At 42.4% G+C, this 20,583-nt stretch overlaps 1 protein-coding gene across 2 annotated transcripts in view; it reads left to right on the plus strand.

Annotated features, from left to right (window-relative positions):
* Nucleotides 1-20,583, plus strand: part of JAG1 (jagged canonical Notch ligand 1) — a 35,840-nt gene that overhangs the window by 11,561 nt on the left and 3,696 nt on the right. Inside the window, exons 3-23 of one of the 2 annotated variants that reach the window (XM_048842595.2) lie at nucleotides 398-449; nucleotides 6,310-6,564; nucleotides 7,772-7,832; nucleotides 11,292-11,422; nucleotides 11,675-11,794; nucleotides 12,266-12,379; nucleotides 12,960-13,073; nucleotides 13,914-14,027; nucleotides 14,443-14,489; nucleotides 14,981-15,154; nucleotides 15,577-15,727; nucleotides 16,075-16,239; nucleotides 16,714-16,827; nucleotides 17,556-17,669; nucleotides 17,757-17,870; nucleotides 17,993-18,109; nucleotides 18,622-18,649; nucleotides 18,765-18,850; nucleotides 19,752-19,865; nucleotides 20,059-20,168; nucleotides 20,251-20,484. In XM_048842595.2, coding sequence (XP_048698552.1) covers nucleotides 398-449; nucleotides 6,310-6,564; nucleotides 7,772-7,832; nucleotides 11,292-11,422; nucleotides 11,675-11,794; nucleotides 12,266-12,379; nucleotides 12,960-13,073; nucleotides 13,914-14,027; nucleotides 14,443-14,489; nucleotides 14,981-15,154; nucleotides 15,577-15,727; nucleotides 16,075-16,239; nucleotides 16,714-16,827; nucleotides 17,556-17,669; nucleotides 17,757-17,870; nucleotides 17,993-18,109; nucleotides 18,622-18,649; nucleotides 18,765-18,850; nucleotides 19,752-19,865; nucleotides 20,059-20,168; nucleotides 20,251-20,484 — 2,529 coding nt within the window. The remainder of the gene's footprint in view (nucleotides 1-397; nucleotides 450-6,309; nucleotides 6,565-7,771; nucleotides 7,833-11,291; nucleotides 11,423-11,674; nucleotides 11,795-12,265; nucleotides 12,380-12,959; nucleotides 13,074-13,913; nucleotides 14,028-14,442; nucleotides 14,490-14,980; nucleotides 15,155-15,576; nucleotides 15,728-16,074; nucleotides 16,240-16,713; nucleotides 16,828-17,555; nucleotides 17,670-17,756; nucleotides 17,871-17,992; nucleotides 18,110-18,621; nucleotides 18,650-18,764; nucleotides 18,851-19,751; nucleotides 19,866-20,058; nucleotides 20,169-20,250; nucleotides 20,485-20,583) is intronic. The other variant, XM_075127241.1, reaches the window with a different exon arrangement.

Below are 20,583 nucleotides of genomic sequence, written 5' to 3' on the forward strand. Positions count from 1 at the left end.
AAACTCTCTTCAAGCAGTTGATTATTCTCTCCTCTTCCCCCCTCCAACTGTGCATTTTTGCCAAACTTGCTAAATTCTAACTTACAGCCTAGTGTCAAAAGCTGTACTTCCAGGTTAAGTACATAAGATGCATTAGTGATGACAAAGATGAGCAATCCAAGGTGAAAGGTCTCAAGTCAGAGTGGATAAGGTGACTTAAGAGGTTACAAGAGGATCATGTTTGTCTCAAGTATAATCTGTTGCCTATTTATGTTTTCAGTGGATACAGTCTCGAGAGAGATGGAGATTTAATTTTTATTTTTTCCCATCAGATGCATATTAAAAATGTTTGCTTTTTTTAAAGGTGCTGTCTGTTTGAGGTACTAATACATATATATATATACATTTTGTTTTGTAGCGATCCTATACGTTGCTTGTTGAGGCATGGGATTACAGCAATGACACTTCTAGTAAGTATTCATTCTTTGGTTTACTCATTCAAAACTCCTCAATCAGCTCTCTGCTGAAAGGCTTTTATGTGAACGGGGCTAGTTTGTGACTGTATTCTCTCACAAATTGAGGGTGGGGCTTCTGCTGGAGCTTTGCATGTGGTTCTAAAGCACCTTGCAGGACGTAGGGAAGTCACACAATGCAGGGATCTGCGGCGCAGATTGCAGGGTCTGGGTCTGATAAGCGAGGACATGGGTTGGTACGGCCTACATCAGTCCCCAGGGAGGGGAAAAATCCAAGTGGGGAAAAAGCACATTTAAAAATTGTACCCCTTAAGTCCCCTTTTTTAAAAAACTACTTGAGTACCAGGAACCTAAATCCTCTTGACTGTCAATGAGATTTAAGTGTTGGTCACTTAAGCACCCTTGAAAGCTTTTTCTAGGCTATGCATCACTTTTATAAAAGCCACAGTGAGACTTAACGTAGTCATTATCCAGACTATTTTGGAATGATGAATGATGAGAAACTGGTGGTAGTACTTGTTTTTCTTGGGCGGGGGGGAGAATAGGTTCTCTATCTAGGGATTTGTATTCAGGAACTGAAAATATGTAGCAGACACCACCTGATAAAGTTGGCTGAAACATGGGGGATGCTTGAGGGAGAAGATCTTCCCCTGGAATGTCTTTGTTTGGTCAATTTCTTTGTCCTTGTGTGGTCAGTTTCAGCTTTACATACTAGTCAGAGGAAGCTATAAAGGCCAATGGCTTGTGAGCTGTGCTGCTGATATCCAGCTGTCACTGGGGTGTGTATACCTATAATTAAATGTTAATATTCACTGTATAAAACTACCACTAAATTTAGGAGTTCAGCCTTGTGCCTCTATTGTGGTTCCTTCTCTGGGTCCCTAAGACTCCCATGCTGCTGTTAACACAATAAGCAGTTTTGCTTCTGACCAGGAGTTGGAAATGCTCTGCCAAATGTTGCAAAGAAAATACTAGACCTTCTGTGCGCCATCCTGACGTCTGTGTCCCCTTCCCTCCCACCACCAAAATGCAATGAGCCCCACTTGAACTGTGAAGACAAACTACTTAAATCATCCACAGCTTGGGACTGGAATGGACTCCAGACGCAGCATGGTAGAGGGACCCACAGATGTGTGTGAAGTGTTAAAGCCTACTCTTTCAGTTCAATCTGTAGGGGCAAACCCCTGTGCCTGTGTGGACCCCACAGAGGCAGTGGCTGGGCACAGGATCCCTCTGCACGGATCAGAATTCAGGAACGGCCTTAACTTTCTAAGAAGTCCCACTAGTTCCACAAGTTAAGAAGTTCTCACGTAACAAAACTCACGAAAACTGCCAATAAGTGACACCCATGCTGTCCCTTCCTGTCAGCTGTGACTAATGACACTGTGAAAGAGCAGCATGCATGATTTGAGGTCCAGGACCACTGATCAGGGAACCTTTCTGCCTCGGTTGCACAAACTTCATTCAAGGGGGAAAATATCTAAAGGTGCTGCTATACTGGCAGTGTCCAACTATAAATGGAAGAGGTCTGCATTTAAAATGAAGGTCTTGTTTACAGTAAGATCGCAATTTTTTTTCAGCCTGGATCTCTGCCATCTCTACTATTATTTGAGCTCATCTTTTTTTCATGAAACAGACTTTCCAAAGCTTCACAATGAAGCCTTTCTTTGCTCTAATCTTCTGGAAGCAAAATTGTCTTCAGAGAAAACTGCCTCATGGTTTTCCCCCCCCGCCCAAACAGCATGTTTGACCCAGTGCAGACTTGTTCTTGCATATGTTCCTGATTAAACTCTCTCAATAGCTTCACCATTGTATATTTTTAATTGGGTCATCTAGGTGACCCTACTGCACAAATGCTTCCTCCTTCCTGGGGTGTCACCACCTTGCTGACAGTAGATTTGGCCAACTTTAAAGGAGATCTCCATAGAATTTTTAACAGGGAATGCTAAGCTTTCAATAAAATTTTTAAATGGTTGAAGTTCTGTAGGCTTCTATAGCATTTTCTATGAAACCCTAATAGTTTAATTTCATAAAATTCTACTGGACCTTTTTTTCTTTAGGGCTGTTGGAAAAAGTAGGGCATAGTATCATTGTGTCCTGGACACTGCTCTGGCAGGGTTCATTGTTTTAATGGCATATAACGGACCTGATGGAAATTTGGTCATTTAAAAATAAATCTAGACTTGACCTTCCCTTCTCTGTATCCTTGTCTTCCCCCACCAGCCGTTCTGCTGTATCCCCTGTAGCACTTAAGGTGAAACCTTGGCTCCATTAGGGATGTCTATGCTGCAAGTAAACCCCCCCCACCCCAGCTGGCCCCTACCAGCTGACTCAGGCTCACTGGCCTTGGGGCTGTTTAATTGTGGTGTAGATGTTCATGCTTGGCCTGGAGCCTGGGCTCTAGGACCTTGTGAGGTGGGAGAGTCCCAGTATGTCTACACTGCAGCTAAACAGCCTGATCTCTGCAAGTCTGAGTCAGCTGGCATGGGCCAGCTGTGGGTTTTTAATTGCAGTGTAGACCCATTGAGGTCCAAGGGAGTTTGACTTCCCTGAGGCCAGGATTTAACCCAGAGTTATTCTTCGCTTTGTCCTGGATTAGGTTCCAGCTCACTACTACTGTCTGTTGCTTCATCAATAAAATAAACAGCGCTGACAAGGGGTATGCCCAAGTGCGATTATAGCTTACTTGTATCAGTTGCACATGAATTCAAATCAAGCATAAGAGGCTTCAGCATAATGTGAATTAAACCATAGCTGGAAGATGTTTGGTGGCCCAGATCTTAAAAAGCAACCAATCAATTTGGGTGGCCACAGACAGCTTATGGTGCCTAACTTTTCTGAGGGTGGGTGCTCAGCAGTTTCTGAAAATCAGGCCCCTACAAGGCATATCAAGTGGGGTACCCAACATTGCTGGTCACACTTGAAAATTTTTTTGAACTTTAGCTGCACCACCCCAAATCAAAAAGAAACATTTATAGCTCTGCAGCTGAGCCAAACACTGCCTGAACCCTACCAGCTCTGTGGTGTAGAGCACAGTACAAGTTTTAATATCTTCAGAGGGCTTCTCTCTTCCACCTCATCACTTTCCAATTGGTTAATGTTTCCTCTAACCTCTTTATCAAAGCTTGAGATCCCAAGTCTGATGTCGTCAAGGGAATGACCAAGATCACTGTCACTAGGCTGGCTGGCTGGCTTCGTTCTTTACACTGTGTGCCTATTATTAACCTTAAACGGTTTTTGATGTGGACTGGGCGTCGAAGGGCTGTGGTGTCCCCTCCTGTCCTGCCAGGTGGGACTGGGGGGAGGGGGTGGAAAGAATACAAGAGAACATCGCATACTTGATGATGAAAATGCCTTTGCTCTGAGTGATGGCTAATGGCAGGTGTTGACCAGGGTCATGTATGTCTACATGAGCTCTCATCAGGAATTACGTATGCAGTGATATTACTGTGACCTGTATCCAAGAAAGATACTTTAATGATAACCAAAAAAGACCAACTCCGGTCACCTTTATTTCATGGTAAAATTCGGTGCACTAAAGATCTGATCCAAAACCCATTGTATTCATGGGAGTGTTGCCATTGGTTTCAGCAGGCTGTGGCTACGGCCCTAAAGGTCTAAGCAGCTTGAATGAAACATGGCAGTGCTACCTATCTATGCAAGAAATACATGCTCCCAAATGATATGGAGGGAGGGGTGACTGCATGGAGGCAAGAAGAGGAGCTTTGTACCTTTTTTTTTTTTTTGAGGGAAACATGGCTTTCTGGTGCCATGGAGTGAAATGGGTGTGTATCTTTATCCTTTGAGTAGTCCCACTGAAGAATAACAGATATGCATATGCTTAAGTACCTTGCTGAACTGGAGACCCTAATTTTATAGAAATAAGCTCACAAGATATTCCTTTATCCCAACAGAATTGCATTCAAGCTACAGTGTTGTACTGATGCAATTATACTAGTTGAAATCAGTACAGTTAAAGCCGTACAAAAACAGTGTCAAAAAGTCCTTAGGTACCTAAATCACTCTTGAAAATGGGATTTAGGCTTCTGAGTCACTTAAGTGCATTTTACCTCATGTCTGCTCATAATGGGAAGAATCTATATTACAAATTAATCATAGATCTGAAAAATGAGTTGGAAAGAGAACCTTTTAAAACCTAAAGTAAATAAGAAGCTGGTGCCATTAACTCTGAACTGTAAAAATGCAATAGATGCTGGACTCCTGAACCCAAGAATACCATGACAGTTTAAACACAGATCAACATAAAAAGAAAAGGAGTACTTGTGGCACCTTAGAGACTAACAAATTTATTTGAGCATAAGCTTTTGTGAGCTACATTGCATCCGATTAAGTGAGCTGTAGCTCACGAAAGCTTATGCTCAAATAAATTTGTTGGTCTAAGGTGCCACAAGTCCTCCTTTTCTTTTTGCGGATACAGACTACCACGGCTGCTACTCTGAAACAGATCAACATGCTTCTCTAGTGGGATAGCAAATACTTTGATTTATTTGGTTCTCTTCAGCTAGAGATGAATTGTTACTGCTCTGAGTAAGTAGTCTTTTTTGGAAGTTCCTTCTGAAAGCTAAAAATGGGCTCTCATGAACACATTTAAAGAAATTTAGAAAGAAAATAGCCCATGTGTCTTCATCAGCTTTGCAAAAGTTTTATTCAACTTCAAGTCTGCCTTATGTAAAGTCCCAAACTGTAAGTGTTGAAAGAACAAGTAAATGTTTTGATTCATTTTAATTCTTAAATGTGGTAGTCCTTCAGATAGAGCATTCTAACACATTACTGGCAAAGGGCCCTTCTATCTAGAATATTTCTGACTGTGGATTATGCTCCCATATACAGAAGTCTGGCCTGGTACTTTATTTTTGTTTTCGCACTGGGTTTGCAAGGGTATTTTGGCTATTTTATGATAAACTTTCACTCTGCAGGCAGGTGCTGCTAGCAGCAGGTCGTAAGGCAGTGTCAGATCATTTTAAGTCACAAGACCTGGACTACAAAGTGAAATACCACAGACATATACAATGTTCCATGCTCATGTGAAATATTATTATTTCAGGCTGTAATTTAGACAGTTGTAGGTTTCTAAAAGCCAGAAAATTTTGCTGGAACTAAATGTCAAGTACAAAGTTTAAACTCTTTGAGAAGTGCTCTTTAAGGAGAGAAGGGGAAATCTATACTACATGTATAAAGCAATTTGAGTTTGCACAGATCTCTGTTAGGCTCGTGTCTGCTAACATCTAAAGAGCTAATTTTCACAGTATTTCCTGGCCAAAACCGAGTGAGATCACTTATGCCAAATGTCACTAGATTTCTCCTCTAGAAAACTCTTTATACCTGGCTTCCAGAAGCCTGCAAGCCTTTTGCATGTGTCTGTCCAATTTGAAAGGTTACCTTATTAGACTATAATATGGCTGGAGGTTTTCACAAATGCTGAATACAGACAAATACAATACTAATTGACCAAGTGGAGCAAAATGCATGATGCACCAAGCTTAGATTCCTATCCCTGTAAAAGGTAGGAGTAAACGCAGTTTTGTTTTTTCCCTCCTCTATTTGCTAATTTTTTGATTCTTATTGGGAGTCATAAGGATGAGCTGTTCAAAAGGGGTGGTCAGCATTGGTCTAACTGTTCTCACTGATTTCAGTCTGGTTTCTGATCCAGTACACACAGTATGTGCATTTCTGTTTATGGCATATAGGCTTTGGGGCAACTTTTTCTTCGTTTTGGACACACAGTTAAATAAAGGCAGCATACAGCAGTCTCTCAAAATCCTGTTTGTGAGATGGACTTCCATCCAGTTCAGATGACCAACAAAGCATTAACCTCCCCTTTACTTCTGACTTCTAGACCCTGATAGCATTATCGAAAAGGCATCCCATTCCGGCATGATCAATCCGAGCCGTCAGTGGCAGACTTTGAAACAAAATGCAGGCATTGCCCATTTTGAGTACCAGATCCGCGTGACTTGTGATGAGCATTACTATGGCTTTGGCTGCAACAAGTTTTGTCGACCAAGAGACGACTTCTTCGGCCATCATACCTGTGATCAGAACGGCAACAAGACTTGTCTGGAAGGCTGGATGGGGCCAGAATGCAGCAAAGGTTTGTAACTAATTTTGAAGGATGTACAGATAATAATTTTGGATAGTTCAGTGGACATGGAGCACTTAACCTTGAGGTTGCTATTCTGTTGCCTGCTCATGTCAGCCCGATTCCTAGAGGATAACCATCCACCCCATCGTAACCCCTCACTGGTGCCTTTGTTGGTAGCCTTGGCAGAGAGGCCAAGGATTGATTGGGCAAGGACTGTTCTATCCAGTTCAGGGTTAAGGTAGACTGGCTGGGCAGTATACCACTGCTGCCCGTGTATCGATTATATAGATAATGGATTTTATTCTATGGGGCTTTCTATTTAATGGGCACAATTTTCAAAAGTGCCTAATGACTTGTTTAAACTTTACCCAGCATCTCTTTTGAGCCCCATATCAATTCAAGAAGCACTGGAATATTAGCAGGTGTTCTCTTCAATTGAGTAACATTGATTACCCACATCATAGCCTGGGAGTGAAATCTGGCCTCATTTGAAGCCAGTGGGGGTTTTTGCCACTGACTTTAATGGGGCCAGGATTTCCCTCGTGGGGCAGAACGTCTTCTGTGGTGCTTCAAAGCGAGCAGGAAGATGAGATGTGTCGTGAAGCTCAATGGGCAAACAATAAGCCTTTCAGCCGCAGAGTTCCAGGCGGTCTCCTACATGAGTGGACGTTGGGGAGCGTGTTCTCAATCCCTTAACAGCGTGAACTTTAGCAGCAGAAATGCAGAACCCTGAACTGGAAGAATGGATTGTCACCAAAATGTGTTTATAAAATATATGTGAAGTTTCAGTCTAGACTCATTGAAATGGTGTGTGCACACAGGTCTGGGGAAAAACATCTAGCTATTACCAGGCCAACTAGCACTGCATTTTTTGTAAGGTGAGGGAAGGGCTTCTCTCACTTTCAGATGCAGAAAGAGAAATTCTTGTAGAACATTATGGTGTGCAAGTTTATTAGGCACAATGGCTTCTCTTGGGTTGACACAGGTTCTTAAAACAGCATCATGTGGGATCCCTATTTAGTTAGCTGCCTGGATGAATTTGCTGTCGTAAGGGACACCCTACAACTCTTTCCAGTAGAGTTGATATAAGAGACCTGTTAAACCTTGGCTTTGGTAGGATTACAGTGCTAGTGAGAGATTAAAACATTCCCACGAGTGTGAGGATGTGGGAAATGGACAGCATACTTATTGATGCTTGCTTTTTTTCCCCCCCCAGCTATTTGCCGTCAGGGTTGTAGTCCCAAGCATGGTTCTTGCAAGATTCCAGGAGAGTGCAGGTAAACAAAATGATTTTGCTAACAAATTTGTAACAACTCATGCTGTGAATGCTGGACAAGGGGAAAAATCGAGCTGTCCAGCTATTTCAGGCAAGGGCATCTTTTTCATGCCAGTTGCACTGGATAAGCTATAAATGCATCTGAGACTTAAAGGGAAAAAACTTAAATGGCAGCATTTATGAATTGAATGGGACAAAAACAAATTATGGTGAATGCTTCCTAATGAGCAGTAACTAATTGTATAAATTGGTGCAACTTGTCTTTTAAAATGGACTGCTGACTGTGGGCTTTTCTGCCAGCAGTTCTAAATACAGCATTGCTTTTCTTCCTTACTCTCCCACCCCCTGCCCAGCTTTTCCCATCAATAGGCAGAAGTCAAGCATTCTTTAGAATGGGATTAGTAAAATCTCTTGGTTCTTTGGCTTTTCTGAGCCAGGCTCTGAGTGCTGAGAGGTTAATAGCGGGGATGGAATCTTGTCAGCAGACACTGATGAATGCAGAATTTTGTTGCTGTGCTTTGAAGTTGATTCCGGTCTGGGCAGGAGAAAATGAAAAGCAGAGCTTAGACCTAACTGAACCATTTAACAATTAAATTTTTGGAATGTTTTGAATTATTTTTTGTATTGGTATTTACAATAGGGGAGGTTTATTCCCTGATCAATGCAGAGTATTCGATATTTTAACATTGACACTACTTAGAGACGAACTGTGCTTAGAAATTTTGTTTAACCACTGATGGTGCCCATCTAGCAGGGAATAAGGAGCTGTGGTCTTATGTATGAAGTCATTTGGTCCAGTGACAGCATGTTACATACATCCTCTATGGCCACGGCTAAGAATGAGGAAGATTGGCAAAAGACAGAAGATGTTAAAAGGAACTGAGCAGTTTTCATCCCTTCCTAAAGGAAAGTTCAGAAACTGCATGTAGGAAACAAAACAATGCTACCTGACACTGTTGCTTTTCCCTTGTCTGGCTTTGGGGGGGCGCTAGAGTGAGGCAAAAGACATGACTCCAGTGGGTCTGATGTTTAACAGCATTGGTGTCAGCTGGTCCAGCTCCAAAACACCAAACCAAGATTTTTAATTGAGGCGCCTGTTGGAGTGGATCTGATCAGAAGTATTGGTCCTTTAGAAGTGGGCCAGATGCTTGAGGCCGCCTCAGCTGATGTACACCAAGGATTTGTGCTGCTGTCATTAGAATAAGCAGGCTGTGTGAGGGTTGCTGTCTCCTCACCAGAAGCGCCATTGTTTCCAGATTTCTTGTTTTTAAGGGTCTTTCTCTTTAAGTCTCACCTCCTGCCCACTGCCCAGACATGCACTTGTGCCCTTATTTACTTAAGGTGCAACGTTCCCACACTTCATTTGCACAGTCTTAAAACAATGCTGTCCTTCCGGCGCTCTCAGATAACTTCTGCTTGCCAAGGGAGCCTCGTATCTTTTCAAGTGAACACAGAAATAAGATTTGATTTTTTTTTTCCTCTGAAGTTTTGATGAGTCATATAGGCTGTGTTGTAAATGCAACCGAACTTAAAAATGTCCCAGCAGAGGCTTCTCTGGGGGCTGGTGTAACAGATGACTTGCAAACATACTTAAAATATCTTTTCCCCCTTTGAGAGTCAATCTTTTCAACACAGAGCTGCCAACAAAACCAAACTTACTCATGAATCATTATACAAGCAAAGGCACTTCACATTTCTCATGAGAAACTGCTCCATGCCTGTTATTAAATGAAAATAACTTAATGGATTTCTGTCTTGGAATTAATAGAAGATTCCTGTTGCTCTGCTTTGTTGGCTTTGGGCCTGTCCTTCAAAATGGAAGTCAGATCTCTAGCCTCTTTAAAAAGTTTGTTGCTGTAGCTTTTGTTTAACTAAAGTAAGAGTAAAGATTTTCAATGATTTGCCTCAATTTCCTAGCAGGGAGTGGAAGTGTGTAAGGGATGCAAATGTTTATAAAACTAAGGTGTTCTCTTGGACATACTTGGAAATAAAGTTGCATGCATATGAGCAGTAGCACTGGATTCAATGGAATTTTGCAGGTTCAGATCCTAAATTTGGTCTTTTTGCATCCTTCTCACTTTCTGTAAATGGAAAGACTTTTCCATGAGTTGTTGGGGAAAGACTGTCTCTCCCCCCCCCCATTTCCATTTTTTGGTGTCCTTTGCTCACAAAGAAACTTCTGCAAGTTGGACACAGGAACATCGTGTTTCACAAGGGCTTTGAACAGGCTGCTGTTGAAATAGCTATGGAAAAATTAATTAGGAGGATTTTTAGAAAGGGGAGTTAAACTTACCACTAGCTGTGGGTGATGAGCCATCACATAGAGCCCTCTAGCTTTTCCCATGAGATGGATTTACTGGTCAGAGAACAGCTTTTTTGAAAACTGAAAGCCTACCTGATGGCCTCACAAGGTTTATTTTCATAATTTAGTGATGGCTTAGTGAATAATTGCTGCTGATCACTTACCGCAGGCCCCATTAATGAAATACATTACTTTAGTTAGACCCTTGACTTCACACTTAAAATATATTGGGAATTGAGGGGTTTAATTCCTGTGAAAAATAGAACTGTTGAAAGTCTGAAGTGCACTCACATTGAAGAAAATGTCTTACTTTTGCACAGTAAATATTTCTTCTTCCTACCCTTTTTAAAATCAAACGAATCTCTGTAGTTTGAAGATTAGTAATGCTTATATTTTAAAATCCATACTCTAGACAGTAGATAAAACTAGTTTAGACCTGAATGCGAAGTGACTAGATATTCTCCCCCCACCAAGTGTAAACACTAGCTCTGAAGTACAGGGAAAGGGAGGGTTTTTTGACCAAACACCAAATTATGGGAGCCTTTTTAAAAATTCCATTATCATGCACGTTATATAACTTTATATAAAGGCTTTACCAGAATCTAGCAGAAACTAAAGGTAACTTCCTCTAAGATTGAGATGACTTGCTTAGTGCTTTATGACTTGCCTTGCAATGGGCTCTGAGTTGGTGTTTATGGCTTGGTTTGTTTGTCTTCCTGCACACACCGTGTGGCTCGAATGCCTGGAACCTTGCATTCATGAGGCTCTCCAGATAACCATTGTTTCCCCTGACTTTTTTTAAATGTATAATCCATTCTGTCAAAGTCCAGAGATTGATTTGTTGCACGCACCCACCCTCTTTGCCTCGTTTGTATGAGCCTCAGAATAGAGTATTATTGTGATGAATGGCCCCATGCTGCTTCTCTCAGAACAGTTATTCTTTTGTGAGCAGGCCGGCTTTAGAGACCTTGGCAAAACGGTTAAAATGTTTGTTTACAAGAAACCATGAAACAAACCTTGAATGGTTTCCTCCTCCCCTCCCCCCCCGCCCCTCCACCTCCCCCCCCCCCATCTATCTTAAAACCTTGGAGTTCTGCAGTCCCTTGTACTCTCTGGAAGTAATTCCAAGTTTTGTTTCCCTGTTCTGTTTTTATTAAGGTGTCAGTACGGATGGCAAGGCCAGTACTGTGATAAGTGCATTCCGCACCCAGGATGTGTCCATGGCACTTGCATTGAACCATGGCAATGCCTCTGTGAAACCAACTGGGGTGGTCAGCTCTGTGATAAAGGTATGCTAATCTTGTAGATAGCCAAGTGTAAAACTTGAATTTTAATGCTGTTGGACTTAGTTTTGAGAGAAAGCATCCAGAAACGTGGTGGGTTTTTTTGTCCTTTTTGTTTCTGCCATGCATTGGTTGTTAGCATACACACTTATCTTTCCTCTGTCCTGGCCCGCTTTTGTGTGTAGATACTTTATAGAACGTAACAGCACAAACCCCTCGTTGTTCAAGCCGTGTATTCTGGTGCTCCTCTTCTTACAGATCTTAACTACTGTGGGACTCACCCGCCTTGTTTGAATGGTGGTACCTGCAGCAACACTGGGCCTGACAAATATCAGTGTTCCTGCCCAGAGGGCTACTCAGGACAGAACTGTGAAATCGGTAAGTGCTTTGGCACAGCTGCGAATTGCAATCTAGCATTTCGTGGCTATTTTGCACACCTTGTCTGGGAAGCTGGCATTTTTAATACTGTTACTAATGTTGGCAAAGGATATCTGAGGAGCTCACAGTTGTTCCATGGTGAATGACTAGTATCTCCTTAATCAGACTCCGTCTAACTTTTGATGACTTCTGTAGCTCTCTTGTTAAGGAGTGCTGGAGTTGGTAGGAGAGCTAAATTGGCTCTAACCCAAGCAGATATAAGTCACGGTATGCTGATCAGGTCAGCTTAGCATGAAAGATGATTTCCTGCCTGCTTGATACTGTGTAAAACCAAAGGGTGCTAATGAGAATAAGATAGTGGTGTCTTGTGTGGTGGTCCAGGCGTGGAAATCTGCAGAGGGAGTGGTAGTGTGGTTACTGGTAGTACCCTTGGGCTGTCCCAAAACTGATGTGGTTGTGTGTTTGGTGCAGCGGAACACGCCTGCCTTTCTGATCCTTGTCACAATGGAGGAAGCTGCTTAGAAACCTCTACCGGATTTGAGTGTGTGTGCATGCCTGGCTGGGCTGGACCAACGTGCACTCTTAGTAAGTGATTCTTTAGGAATTTAAAAAAAAAAAACGAAACCACATATTGTAGTAAGAGGCTATTTCTTCCTAAATATTACAAAACTTACTTGTAACCACTGCATTTGTCCAGGAAGCAAACTTGTGCTTCCAGGAAGCTTGCGAATACCTCTTGCAATTTTTGCATTGGTTTTAAGTCATTTCTTCTGATGATGTACTGCTATTAGTGGGGCTATTAATACACTCAGGAAAATAATTAGAACAAACTGTGTCTTAAACTCAATGCTTTGTCTCTCAAGACCACTAACTCCTGTTTTAACAGCTTGCCAAAACTTTGCTTCTAGAGCCTACGATAAATTCAAGAGAGCAGGCCTAGCTTTCATTTACACTACGCCCCTTCATGCTGCTCCGATGTAAATTAAAAGCATCTTCATCTAAATGAGAATAAGGCCAGAAAGCTCAAGGAAAGCCTACTCTTCTCCCTCATGGACAGATCATAGTGGTGGCTGCTGCAGACTAATTCTATCAGTGGGGTGCCAGAGCTTTGGTATCTTGTAACAAATCTAAGTTTCTCCCTCCCATTCCTGCCCTTCATTTGCAGATATCGATGATTGTTCTCCAAATCCCTGTGGTCATGGAGGCACCTGCCAGGATCTCGTTGATGGGTTCAAGTGTATTTGCCCACCTCAGTGGAGTGGGAAAACGTGCCAGCTAGGTAAATATTGACTTGCTGTATTTCACGCTTTTCGACAAAACTGCTACTAGAGAAACTATGCAACTAGCAGCTCTGATCCTGCAAACACTTAAGCACGTTTGACTATAAGCCCAGGTCCCTCCATTGAAGTCAACGGGCTTATTCAGGTGCTTAAAGTTCAGCTTGTGTAGAGATGTTTGCAGAACTGAGGCCTAAACTAAACTCAGAATGGCTTCCTTGGTTCATTTTACTATCGATACACACTAGTTATTGCAGAAAACGCCTAATTATCACAACTAAGCGAACAAAGCCTTATGTAGGTATTTAAACTGCAGATGAACCAGGGTTTGTTTTTTTTAGAGAGTTTCTGCCCCACTCCTTCTCCTCCCTTTGGCCTTGTGGGAAAGTTGCTGTATCTCTTCAGCCATGTCAACTCCTCCAGACCAAGGAGTTCACAGCTGGGTTCCAAAATGTGGGTGATCTCATGAAGAATGAGCTGTCTGCATTCTTTATGCAACATACTAATCCCAGTGACCAAGCTGCAGTGCTCCTCCGAAATGCTTGATTGAGTCTCCATTGTCTTTTGTTTTTTTCTTTTTTTTTAAGTTTTTTCTTAATGAGTGGCTGGGTAACTAGCAATTAATTAGTGTAGCCAGTATGCTGTAATTAGAGAGAAATCAAAAGGTACTTCAGAGACTAATGTTTGATTGCCTTTTATTCCACTCTGGTGGTTAGAGGCTCTTTTTAACTTTGAATGAATTCCTGATTATTGCTATGAAAACAAGATGTAGATTTCCTCCCCCCCTTCCCCTCCCCACTGTATCTGTAGCTCAACATTTTGCTGTTCAAATTGTCTTTCAGATGCGAATGAATGTGAAGGCAAACCTTGTGTCAATGCCAACTCCTGCAGGAACCTGATTGGCAGCTACTATTGTGACTGCATTGCTGGCTGGTCTGGCCAGAATTGTGATATAAGTAAGCATCTGGGGGCATTCTGTGTCCAGCTCCTTGATCTGCTAAAAGCTGAAAGTTACTATACAGTCCACTGAATTGAGCACCACTTTCAACTTCAAGCAAGCAGCCCTTATAGCCAGTGATCTTTTCAGAAAGGGAGTAGCTTGTCTGGAATGAAAATACAGTTTTATCAAACTCATTAGTCTTTTAATGTGGCTATGTTCTGATAAGGTGACTAAAACAATGGTGTGAAGTTTCACAAACTGTACTAGAAGAATTGCTGAAGATCCCCACCCATTATAATAACCTTATCACAAGGAAGGCATGCAGGAAATTTGACAAAAGGTTTATGTAGCCAGAGTTTTCGAGACGCTTGAACTAGTAGTGTCTAGAGTAAATGTGAGTTGCCTCTAAATGTGTCCTAATTTTATTGCAGATATTAATGACTGTCTTGGACAATGTCAGAATGGAGGATCCTGCCGGGTGAGTTGATCATATTTTAGATGGTTATTAAATGTTGAAACCAAAGCAGTTGAGTCTGAATACCAAAGATGTAGGAAAAATACATGGGGCAAATTCACAACAGATGTAAATCAGCATGTCTCCACAGAAGTCACGGGAGCTAGGTCGTATTACACTAGTTGAGGATTCGGCTCCTTATAGTGGGGGAGCCGGGGGGGCAGAGGAGAGGTGTCCTTTTTAGGGGAGCAGGGCAGGGGGACTGTAGAACTGTGTAATAAACGACACATCTTCACCACCAGTGACAATCTTTGCAATAAACAGACACAGTATTATAATACATGCACAGTAAATGTGTCTTTTGTTTTAAATTTTGGCTTAATGTGTCATCCTGAGAAACATGCTCTTGCCATGTTTAATTTGCACTAAGGTTTTTGAGACAGTGGTGGCATGTTAGGGGTGATATAGTTTAGGCCTTTTTAAAAAATTTTTTAAACTTGAATATTCCTTTGCAGGACTTGGTTAATGGTTATCGATGTATCTGTCCGCCTGGCTACGCAGGAGATCACTGTGAGAAAGACATCAATGAATGTGCCAGCAACCCTTGCTTGAATGGGGGTCACTGTCAGGATGAAATCAATGGATTCCAGTGTCTGTGTCCTGCTGGTTTCTCAGGAAACCTCTGTCAGGTGAGCCTGGCTGAAATGCAAGCCCCAGATTACGGGAGTTCCTATCAGCCCTTTCTAGGTCTGCACACACTGAATACCTTGTATCCAGTGAACCATACTGTAGTTGTATAGCTGCCTGCCAAGGAAATGCTTGTGAAAAATTCATGGCTGCTGAAGATTTTTAGTTAAACAGATTGCAAGTGTTCGCGTGTCAAGTTTTGTTGCATGCTCACTGTTAACCTTCAGTGGCTGTTAAGTATCCGAGTGCTGTCTGTTGAAATCACTGCATGTATAACTGTACTCTGTATTATGCACTGTTAATAGTGGGAGCAGATAAAAGGGTCAGATTCCACAGGGTCTGCTGCTTGTAGCTCTGACCAGAGTGATAATCAAATCTTTGTTTTGCTCACTTTCTCCCTGCCCCCCTTCCCCGTCGTTTACAGTTGGACATAGATTATTGTGAGCCCAACCCTTGTCAGAACGGAGCCCAGTGCTTCAATCTGAACACAGATTACTTCTGTAACTGTCCTGAAGATTACGAGGGAAAGAACTGCTCCCACCTGAAAGATCACTGTCGCACTACTCCTTGTGAAGGTATGTGTTACGTACACACGCGGGGGGGGGCTGTTGTGCACGTGCATGTGTGCCCAAAAACATTTTCAACTCTTCTCCCAAAATAAGGCTCAGCAGGCCAAATTCAGCCTTGGAATAAATGTTTGTAGCTCCACTGAACTCAATGAAGCTGTGTTTCTTGTACACCAGAGCTGAATTTGGCACAGGGTCAATGCTTGGATGTAAGATACATTCTTTAAAACCTGCTGTGAAGTTCAGTTAGGCTCTGGAAGTAAAACATGGGTAGTAACTTGGAGGAGATGAGAAGCCAGCTTGCTTGGTAACTTGATAGATGTGACTAGATCACTTCCCGTTCTGTTTTTCTGCAGTAATTGATAGCTGTACAGTGGCTGTGGCTTCTAACAGCACACCCGAAGGAGTTCGTTATATTTCTTCAAATGTCTGCGGTCCCCATGGGAAGTGCAAGAGCCAAGCAGGTGGAAAATTCACCTGCGAATGCAACAAAGGCTTCACTGGCACCTACTGCCATGAAAGTAAGAACTAACAATGTTTTTGTTCTCTGATCCTGAATCTGCCTTTCGCAAATCCCAGCCTGTGAGACCACTAAAGGGTTTGCTCTGCCACAGCAAACTCTGGAACTTTGCATATTGCTCTTGGGTGAGGCAGTCAGGAATTCCCTAGGCCTATGGGGAAGTGTTACAACAAACCCTCTAGCCTTGAAATGTAGGCTTACAAGGTCTGAAGTGTTTAATACCGGATTTCACCTCAGAGTTTATGGGCTGCCTTTAAAAGCTCTGTTAAAGTGTGTGTATCTTTTAGAAAAATATTACTGGGGCAACTCGTGCTGGCTTTTCAGTTTTAGTCTGTTTCAGCTATTTCTTGTAATCCTTATCCGCAAATGGTGTTTCTAGAAAGTGTGTGTGTGTGGGGGGGTGTTCCTTCTGGCAAAGCTTAATTATACAGTCTCCAGTAATTGTATTTAGCTAGTTTCTTCAATCTGTTCACAGATATCAATGACTGTGAAAGCAATCCATGTAAAAATGGTGGTACTTGCATTGATGGCATCAACTCCTACAAATGTATTTGTAGTGATGGATGGGAAGGAATTTATTGTGAAACAAGTAAGTTAAACCCTCGACTCCCATGAAGACTAGAGATCCTGAAGCAGCGTTGGGGAGGAGAAACTTTGAATATACAGTCTTTATAATGTGCAGTGACCACCTGTAGTCTTGAGGCATGATTCAAAGCCCCCTAAAGTCAATGGAAATCTTTTGAGTTTTGGGCTGGGGCCGTTAATGCTTGGGGAGTTAGAGCTTCATTACACACTTGCTAGGTAGGTAAGTACAATTGGGGATGAGGGTAGGGCTGAGTCACAAAGGGCTTGCCCAAGTTAGCAGCAGAGTGGGAACTAGAAGTTGGCTCTGGTGGTCTAACCCTGTAGACAGTCTCCAGCAGAAAGCATTAATGTACTTGCTAGAGTAGCAAAATTGTGTTCGTTATCTGCATGTGGCGCTTGCATTTTGCATGTCTTGGCAGCAGACGGGGGAGAGCCTGCAAAGAACTGCTAGCCTTTGACTGACACCCAAACGGTGTAATTAGGCCTCGTTCCTGGTGGCTTTTATGCTGGGGGACTAGAGAAAGGTTTACTGACATGAAACAAAATGAGCTGTGGGGACACAATACAGAATAAGCATAATAAATCAGTGATCGCAGATTAAGAGCTGCAAGCAGATAATCCCCAACAGAGATTTGGGGCCAAATCCAGGGCTAGAACATGCCGCTGTCAAGCATGAAGTGTCTCCAAAGATGCTGTGCACTTCTTGCTCATTTTCTCTCTCAATACTTTCAGATATTAATGACTGCAGTAAAAACCCTTGCCACAATGGAGGGACATGCAGAGATTTGGTCAACGACTTCTTCTGTGAATGTAAAAATGGATGGAAAGGAAAAACTTGCCACTCCCGTAAGTCTTAGCATCTAACAAGTCTTCATCCACTTGCTGTCCTGCATTGCGAGAGCACTGGAACTAAGGCTGGTTTGGTCTTCCTAGGTGATAGCCAGTGCGATGAGGCTACATGCAATAATGGAGGAACGTGCTACGATGAGGGGGACACTTTCAAGTGCATGTGCCCTGGCGGATGGGAAGGAGCCACTTGTAATATAGGTAAGTGTGCTTTGTAACCTCCAGGGAGCAGATGACGCTCTCAATCTGGGGCTAAGCCCTCCCTCCCTCTGCACTTAAGTTGATGGCTTTCAAATCCTTATCAACTCTTGTTTCTGTTGCAGCGAGAAACAGCAGCTGCTTGCCAAATCCCTGTCATAATGGCGGTACCTGTGTCGTCAGTGGAGATTCTTTTACTTGTGTCTGCAAAGAGGGCTGGGAAGGACCTACTTGCACTCAGAGTAAGTCTCTCTGCTTGAGCTCTTCCAAAGTGTTGCCTGATGAGAACATTAGCTCATCCTGTTGCCCTCTGAGATTTGAGATGGAAACCAGAAGGGAGAACTGTTTGATGTAGGCTTTAGCATCACCTGAATCTTTGTTTTTAATGACATTCTATGATAGAGCCTTGACCTGGGCATGAGAAAGTTGCAAATGAGCTAAGTGGAGACAGATGTCGGCTTGTTTTCTCCTACATTCTTTTTCTACCAGCAGCCCTGTCTGCTTCCACTCATTTCTTCCTGTTAGATTCTTTACAAGGATTTCTTCCTGTGTACATGTGTTCCCCAGCGTAGCTAACAAATTTTGTGGTGGGAGCCTGGAATCAATTTAGCATAGAATTTCAGCATATTTTTTTTAAAAGTTAAACTAACTATATGTAGCTCAGGAACTGTGGAAATTCAGCACATCTTCACTGACGGCAGTGCTGTACTAGCCCATGGCTTTTATATTCATGTCTGTCATTTTCTCTTTGCAGATACAAATGATTGCAGTCCTCATCCTTGGTAAGTTATGTGAGCTGGGTGTCTCTCACGTCTTTTGCGTTAAACTGTTTTTTTGTATTACTCCTAGTGATTTGCATATTGGTGAACTGAGCTCTCCTGTCTGACCCTTTTTTAGTTACAACAGTGGAACTTGTGTTGATGGAGACAACTGGTACCGCTGTGAATGTGCTCCAGGCTTTGCCGGTCCAGACTGCAGGATAAGTAAGTGTTTTATGATTCTTGCTGATCTGACAAATGCTTATTTAAAATGTGCTGCACAATCAAAAGTTTTAACTCTGCTCTGCAAATCAGTTCAGCTGCAACACTTGTCCATATCTGGCATTTATGATTAGAGCCCTGCAAATCCACAGATATCTGTGGACCATTTTTGCGGCTTGGATGCTGATACAAATTTTGTATCTGCGCAGGACTCTCTTTGTGATCTCTAGATTGGGGAGAGGGGCAGGAGAAAATTCCCTTGAAAACCATTTGGGTTAAGTATATGCCTAATACTTCCAAGGATGTGTCTTGGTTCAGCAGAGGGGTTAGACTGTCCTTCAGTGTAATCTTCCCAGTTAGAACGTGTTTATGCTGCAGAGTTTTCTGTTTGAGGAGGAAGCATGCTCATTAAAATACTTGTAAATTAATAATCCACTTACAGACCCTGAGGTGATATAAGTACCCTGTAATTTAATAATTACAGGTAAGAGGACACTGACCTATCTTAATAACATAGCCATGGAAATGGACTTATTCATAGCAATAATAAAACTGGAAGGGGTTTAAAGTGGTCATCAGCCAAAGTATTTAGTATGTGGGCTAACCTGCACTGTGTCAGAGGAAAAAGTGAGCAGGTTTGTTTATGTAACAAAGAATGTGTCCTTGCCCTTTAAGAGCTTAAAATAGCCATGCAGTGCCAGGTTCTGATCTTCATTAGAATAGTGTAATGCCAGTGACTTTAGGAGTTATTTCAGAACTGAACTGGGGTAATGGAGATCAGAATCTAGCTCCCTGGGAACTGTGGAAAAACAAAGACGTTCAATACAGCTGATTGTGTCTCTCTCACACACCTGTTTATGTAGAATACTGTTTATAACTATATATAACTTCTCCTCCACCACAGATATCAACGAATGCCAGTCATCACCCTGTGCCTTTGGAGCTACATGTGTGGATGAAATTAATGGGTATCGTTGCATCTGCCCACCTGGTCGCAGTGGCTCAAGATGCCAAGAAGGTATTCCAGGCAGCATGTGACTAGCAACAGTATCAGATCCAGTTTACTTGCATATTAGCAACTTTTAGTAGGAGGAGCATGTTTAAGAATGTGAAAGTTCATAAATACTAGTTGGGCACAGGGATTAGAAATCCAACAGGACAAGTTCTTGGGTTTTTAAAAACACTTAACTGTATTTGATCTCTGTTCTCAGTTACAGGAAGGCCTTGTATTAACAGTGGGCGAGTGATGCCTGATGGCGCTAAATGGGATGATGACTGCAATAGCTGTCAGTGTTGGAATGGAAAGGTCGCATGCTCTAAGGTACGCTTTTTACTGTATCTGGGTTGCATTGTTTTCAGCTATATCGCAAACAGCGGTGCTATAAAAATTCATTCTTTTTTAGGTTTGGTGTGGTCCTAGACCTTGCTTGATATCTGCCAAAGGTCATGAGTGCCCAGCTGGCCACACCTGTGTCCCTATTAAGGATGACCACTGCTTTACACATCCCTGTTCTGGAGTGGGTGTATGCTGGCCTTCAAATCAACAACCGATAAAGACCAAATGTAATTCGGACTCTTACTATCAGGACAATTGTGCCAACATCACTTTTACCTTCAACAAAGAGCTGATGGTCTCAGTAAGTAACATAGTAATATAAATGTTGTTCAGACTACTGAAAGCAAGCTGCCATGTGGTATTGCACAAAACAAATGATTTCATTTGTGCAAGTCAAATG

This window comes from Caretta caretta, chromosome 3 (assembly GCF_965140235.1).
Source record: "Caretta caretta isolate rCarCar2 chromosome 3, rCarCar1.hap1, whole genome shotgun sequence".
Taxonomy (NCBI): Eukaryota; Metazoa; Chordata; order Testudines; family Cheloniidae; genus Caretta; species Caretta caretta.